The 6,544-nt window shown below is 47.4% G+C and overlaps 2 protein-coding genes across 2 annotated transcripts; one reads left to right on the top strand and one right to left on the bottom strand.

The window, feature by feature from the left end:
• Positions 1-2,090: 2,090 nt before the first annotated feature.
• On the top strand, positions 2,091-2,402 carry LOC134576797 (histone H4). Its single transcript, XM_063435496.1, has one exon. It carries the CDS (start codon positions 2,091-2,093, stop codon positions 2,400-2,402), a length of 312 nt encoding a protein of 103 aa, XP_063291566.1.
• Positions 2,403-3,153: 751 nt separating this feature from the next.
• Positions 3,154-3,564, bottom strand: LOC134576796 (histone H3). The gene has a single exon (XM_063435495.1). The coding sequence runs from the start codon at positions 3,562-3,564 to the stop codon at positions 3,154-3,156; it is 411 nt and encodes a 136-aa protein (XP_063291565.1).
• Positions 3,565-6,544: the final 2,980 nt, after the last annotated feature.

Raw genomic sequence — 6,544 nt, 5'->3', positions numbered from 1 at the left:
TTCTGCTATGATCTTACTACATCCTACCTGAGCTACCTGTCTGAACAAACGAGGATCAAAATCCCTTTTCTCTGTTTCTTTACGACACGAGCTTCAACCCACCTTGATAACACGGGCCCCTTCCCTTTCTTGCATAAGAGTGAGAAAGAAAACCTTGGAATATATTCTTTTAATAGTTATCACAGTAATGTTTGTGGAGAACATCAGGCTCATCCCAAAGGAGATGTGTCAGCTTTCACCGGCTCTGCTAGATCGTGACAACCCTCGGGACCCATGGAGCTGCTAATGAATTCTTGGTTAGATAGTTTAGTACATTCCACGATAGATGGCATCGACCTCCGTCCTCTTATTTTACCTAAATGTATTCGTTTTATCCATTCGGAAACACAGCGTGAGAGCAGAGTGTGAAAAGATGGAGTAGGGACAGTGGAGGGTGTGTCATAAGACTGTATCCAATCAGAGCGTGGTTAGATCAGCCAATAAGATGCTAGCTGGAGATGTATAATTTGGAGGCTGCTGCGGGCGCGTATTATTGCTTGATCTTCATAGAGACTAGTGACCATGTCTGAAGCCGCCCCAGCTCCCGCCGCCGCACCTGCGGTAGAAAGCGCCTCCAAGAAGAAGCAGCCCAAGAAAGCAGCCGGTGTCAAGAAAGCCGCTAAGCCCTCCGGTCCTAGCGTGTCCGAGCTCATTGTCAAAGCTGTGTCCGCTTCTAAAGAGCGCAGCGGGGTGTCCCTGGCAGCTCTGAAGAAGGCTTTGGCTGCTTCTGGTTATGATGTGGAAAAGAATAACAGCCGCCTCAAGCTGGCTCTCAAGGGCTTGGTGACTAAAAGCACTCTCGTCCAGGTCAAAGGAAGCGGAGCTTCCGGCTCCTTCAAGCTCAACAAAAAGCAGGCGGAGAGCAAGGACAAGGCTACCAAGAAAAAGGCACCGGCTAAAGTCAAGAAGCCTGCCCCGAAGAAAGCCACCAAGTCTCCAGCCAAACCTAAGAAGGTAGCTGCAAAGAGCCCGAAAAAGGCCAAAAAGCCGGCCGCCTCCGCTAAAAAGGCCACCAAAAGTCCGAAGAAAGTCAAAGCCGCCAAGCCCAAGAAGGTAGTGAAAAGCCCGGCTAAGAAGACCGTGAAGAGCCCTGCCAAAAAGGCAGCCAAACCCAAAGCCGCAAAGAGTCCTGCAAAGGCTAAAAAGGCAGCTCCCAAAAAGAAATAAGCCTTGCTCGCATTTAATTTTATTTTCCAAACCCCAAAGGCTCTTGTAAGAGCCACCACATTCTCATTTCAGAGCTATATATCAGTGATGGCAACGTGTTTGTTTTGGTGTCATGTCACACATATCGTTCCCCCTCCATCCCTCATTCTAAAGTCAGGAATAACCTAATGAATCCTGTAATCCCAGCATCTAGTGCTCGAAAAGATTACACAGGAATGTATCTTGTCGGTGTGGCTAAGTCCCCGTATACCAGTGCTACACTTGAGCGTTGATTTTTTTTATTTTTTTTGGCTTAGAAATTCCCTCCGTTCTAAGATACTGAGGGTGTTTCTTCATTAAATTGCGAAAGGCCAGTTTTAGTGAGAAACGCATATAATATATAGAATATCACAGTGTCCTTCCAGACTAGATTTAATGTTATTGCCTTTTTCAGTAAGATAATAAAGCAGAACATATTTTAGGGATTGCGATTTTGTACATGGTGATAATAAAAGGGACTGTCCTCGTCCTCTCTCCACGTGTGAAACGGGCGCTTATTTCGATATTCAAAGAGTGATAAAGCCCAAGAAATGATACCTTGTGCAGTAGCTAAGCCGACTATCAAAGAAACACTAAAGACATGATAAAATGATTATACTTCAAAAGACTTCACGATTGTGAAATCTTTTGAAGCATAAACAGCTTTGGTTTTAAAAGCCAGAACCATTTCGAGCACGGAAGGAGAGGGTTAAGCATATTATTGAGAGGAAAAAAAAAAGTGAAGGGGCGTGTTTAAAACGCCCGCCTCCTTTGCTGCAGGTCCCCATACGGTCCGTCCGAGGAGTATATAAGGAAGAGCTTTGCACAGCATCTCATATCGTTCGTGCAGAAAGAAGAGCAGAACCATGTCTGGCAGAGGCAAAGGAGGAAAGGGTCTCGGAAAAGGTGGCGCTAAGCGTCACAGGAAGGTTCTTCGTGACAACATCCAGGGCATTACCAAGCCTGCAATTCGTCGCCTTGCTCGCAGGGGAGGCGTGAAGCGTATTTCCGGCCTCATCTATGAGGAGACTCGCGGGGTGCTGAAGGTATTCCTGGAGAACGTCATCCGGGACGCCGTCACTTACACCGAGCATGCTAAGAGGAAGACTGTCACCGCCATGGACGTAGTTTATGCTCTTAAGCGCCAGGGCCGCACTCTCTATGGCTTCGGAGGTTAAAACTCGGGCTTGACTTTACCGCACACCCCATTAACCCAAAGGCCCTTTTCAGGGCCACCCACTTTTTCACTAAAAGACTGAACCTAATCACTTTAACCCCTTCCACACCTGATAAATTGCCTGCTATCTACATAGATACACCGAGAAGGAGATAGTAGTAGAGGCTGCTCCCAAACATCTAGACGGGAAAGGTTGCTAAACACTGTATTTGTAGACCGCATGTTTGAACCATCGGAGGGTTTGGAGCCGCCTTCTGTTAATGGTAGGGGATGTAAACAATTATGATATAGTGAGGTGCATTTAGATTATGAGCAAGTACGTACACACACTGTCAAGAAAGGTCTGGTTTTGGTGTATTGTTACTGTTGCCTACATTTAATACATGCTTGCAGCCACTTAAATAGAAACATTGTTACTAGCTTTGCATATGCACTCCTGTGTTAACTATGTATTCTCCTCTAAGCGAAAAAGTAGTCTTTTTCCTGCTGCCTCTCCACACGATGGATTCTAAATAGTGAAGTTATTGTAAAATTGCCAATGAAATAGACCAGCAGAGATGATGGCTACATCGTTGCCTGACGTGAAAATGGGATATGTGGGGACATTTGAGCATTGTAGTGTGAGGGCTCCTTAGCTAGCCCGCTCAAAGTCACAGGCTAAAAGACACGTTTTTATGAATGTGTTGGAGCTCGTTCGAGTGCAGATTTGGTGGCTCTTAAAAGAGCCTTTGTGTTTGTTAGCAGGTTTCAACTTAAGCACGTTCTCCTCGGATCCTACGAGCCAGCTGGATGTCTTTGGGCATGATTGTGACCCTCTTAGCGTGGATGGCGCACAAGTTGGTATCCTCAAAAAGACCAACCAGGTAAGCCTCGCTAGCCTCTTGCAGAGCCATGACAGCAGAGCTCTGGAAGCGCAGATCAGTCTTGAAATCCTGAGCGATCTCACGGACAAGGCGCTGGAAGGGCAGCTTGCGGATGAGCAGCTCGGTGGACTTCTGATAACGGCGGATCTCCCTGAGAGCCACAGTTCCTGGACGGTAACGGTGAGGCTTTTTCACTCCCCCGGTAGCTGGGGCGCTCTTTCTAGCAGCTTTGGTGGCTAGCTGCTTGCGGGGAGCCTTGCCTCCGGTCGACTTACGGGCTGTCTGCTTAGTTCTGGCCATTGTAGCAAAACGAAAGGGAATGAACGCTGCTCGCTGTAGCCTGGGCTTTATAGCCGATACGGCGTTTTCATTGGTTCATCAAGTGGGTGGTATGTTCTGATTGGCTGAAAACAAATAGTAAACCATTTCAAAATACCCGCTCAAATCAACTGCTTCTCATCCCCTCCCCCACATTCAAAATGCCCGCTCAAATCAACTGCTTCATCCCCTCCCCCCTCCTCCATCTATTGAGCACACGCGCCCAAAGAAGGGATCTAAGCCTTTAGTGACCCTTCCTGTCCTGACAGCATTTATTATAGACGCTACTAGTTGAAAGGAATGGCAGTGGGCAGTAATGGACGTATTCCTCCCAACATACTTATTAATAGCTGTATAGGCTTTATCGAGGGGGAGGGGTGCATGGGACATTGACCTCTTTTTTTTTTTTTTTAAATTCTTTATTTTTGTCGTGCACAAGTTTAACAAACAGCCTTGGCTCGCCACAACAGCGGTATCAAGGTATGAATACGTACAGTACATAACATAGGTTGTGACATTCGCTAGACAGGCACATTTTTTTTTTTTTTTTTTTTTTTTTTTTTTAATTCTTTATTTTTGCAGTGCATATAAGATGAACAGACGCATGTGAGGTACCCCAACGGCAATCCTCATGCGTTATTGAGACATATGTAACAATGGGGTAGTCAAGTATACATGCACTTTTTTTTTTTTTTTTTAACAAATAGCAATATTCATAAGCAATAATCAACAGCTATAGCCAACATGAACTGTAGGTTATCAAGCCTAAGACAGTGTATATTTTCAGGCAGCTACATACTGGAAAATATATTAAATTACAGGGTCTGTAGCTTAACAGAGACTATCATTCCCTTCCCATATCTACAGGTGAAGCTTCGTTTACCAAGCTGTGTTTATCAGTGGGCTGTGAACGTATGCATATTTAACTGGTGGTGTGAGGAATAAAAGGTTAAGCCTGGTGGTCCTGAGCCGCTTGTCTGAGTATTTTAATCACGTTAACAGGCTGCTTAACCCTTCGCTAATTGTGCTCTCGACTTATGTGTAGCATTCAACGTTAATCGCACATTTTTATGGTGGATGAGATGACTTTGTAAAGTTACCCTGCTAAATATAGACTGAGTTGGTGAGTAATTTCTCGCTTAGTTTTAAGGATCGCTGCAAAAATATCTGCACTAGCGCACCGCTGGTTAGATTGTCTATAAGGTAGCATGGATTAACAATCAGAATAACAATAATTATCACAGCAGCCTCCTACAGGGTAACCCGGCAGGGGCAGATTAACTGGTTCCAGCTTAGCTGTAATAGGTTGCTGCAGAAACATTAGCACTAGCACATTGCTGGTTATTATATCTATGAGGTAACATATATAAACAGTAATAGTAAGTCTACAACATTATCTCAGCAGCCTCTAACCGGATAGCATGGTAGGAGCAGATTAAATTATACTATTAACCATATGAATTCAGGCAACATGAGGTTATGGAACATCAGGACGGTAGCATTCATTCCATTCTCGTTGCGGGAGCTGTGCATGGAGTAGATATTGAATGCACCCAGACAACTGGGAGAGGGTATCCTGCTCGATGCACATTAGATTGGACAGCAAGTCCCATCTCCAGCAGTCCGAGTGCTTTATGGTTAAGCTGGTAGGTGTGCAATTAGTCAATCACGCTTGATACTTATGAGTAGGGTCAGAGTTCTGAGTGATTGTAGTAATCGCAGCTCCGTTGGTAAGAGTCAGCGACACGCCAGGTGAATCTCGTGCCTCTCGTTCTGTTCCGTCCATGAGGGCCCCACTGTCATGCTGTGTGTCTGCTTGGGGTGCCGCTGCTGAGTATCTGCTGGGTAGGAGGGGGACACGTGGCTGTACCTTGGGCTCTGGCTCTCCTGCTTACAGAGGGGGGGTAGCTCGGTGTATGGCGCCGGTAACGGTGCTTGGGGTGCTGCTTTGTGCTGTGCATCTCCCCTCCTCTTCATCCCTCTGCCTCCGTTAGTACCCGTTTATTAGGATGTGTGCTCGCCTTTGGTTTCCTCGTTTGTCTAGCCGGCGGGGTGCGGTGGCCTGCTTCTGGCTCTGTGAGTTGGTGCTTTTACTCGTGGCCGCCGCCATCTTGGCCTCAGGCCTTCTCAGCGGTCTGGCAGGTTCCAGCTTTGGCTGCGGCGTAAGGACCGGGATCACCCCCCCAGCCCAGGGGGGGGGGGGGGGACCGGGACCGGGTCCGCCCAGAGGTGGTTTTCGGGCTCCTTTGGGCGGGATAGTGGAGCGGCGGCCGTCCACTCCACTCACCGCCAGGGAAGGTCCCGCATGGTGTTGCTGAGATCTCCCCTCCGGGGGACTAAAACTCTGGGAGCAAGCCTCTCCCCGTTCCGGGTAGCCCTTACTTGTCGATGGTCGCAGGTATGAGTGGACAGAATCTTTTTTCCGGGCTTAAAGGGTCTTCAATTGCAGGAGCTGATGGTCCCTGCGACCGCTCTGCTCGGCGGCCCGGCCCCGCCCCGGGGACATTGACCTCTTACACATGCAGAAAGGCCGCTTCTTTCGATGGGATAGAAGCCACGTCTGATAAAGGACTTTCACTCACAGGACGCTCAGTAGCCATACAAATGAGCTCCAGGAGACAGAGCAGCAGGAAATGTTACAAAGCATCCACTTATTGAAACAATGTTTTCAGCCGAGAGGCCAGGCTATTAAGGCTGCGTTAACTCATCCAGCAGCACAGACAACAGAGCTGTAGCGCCGCTAGGATTTGAACGCTCATAGTAGGTTTCACCCGGCATGTCCTCCAGACAGCGGGAGAGGGAGGAATCCTGAGAGTGAGCGACATGTAGAGATGCCCCGCTTAACAAAAGAGGACCTGTACACTATATACACTTGCCCCAATTGGTATTAATTTGCTGCTGCGTTTATCATAGACATGCATGGCAGCCATTGATTTTAACTAGTTCTATAGCTGGAATGTTG

The sequence above is a fragment of the Pelobates fuscus genome, chromosome 11, assembly GCF_036172605.1.
Source record: "Pelobates fuscus isolate aPelFus1 chromosome 11, aPelFus1.pri, whole genome shotgun sequence".
Classification (NCBI taxonomy): domain Eukaryota; kingdom Metazoa; phylum Chordata; class Amphibia; order Anura; family Pelobatidae; genus Pelobates; species Pelobates fuscus.
This window is presented reverse-complemented; position numbering and strand designations above follow the sequence as displayed.

Coding starts and splice junctions, on each gene's coding strand:
- LOC134576796 (XM_063435495.1), bottom strand. CDS start 3,564: ATGGCCAGAACTAAGCAGACAGCCCGTAAGTCGACCGGAGGCAAGGCT.
- LOC134576797 (XM_063435496.1), top strand. CDS start 2,091: ATGTCTGGCAGAGGCAAAGGAGGAAAGGGTCTCGGAAAAGGTGGCGCT.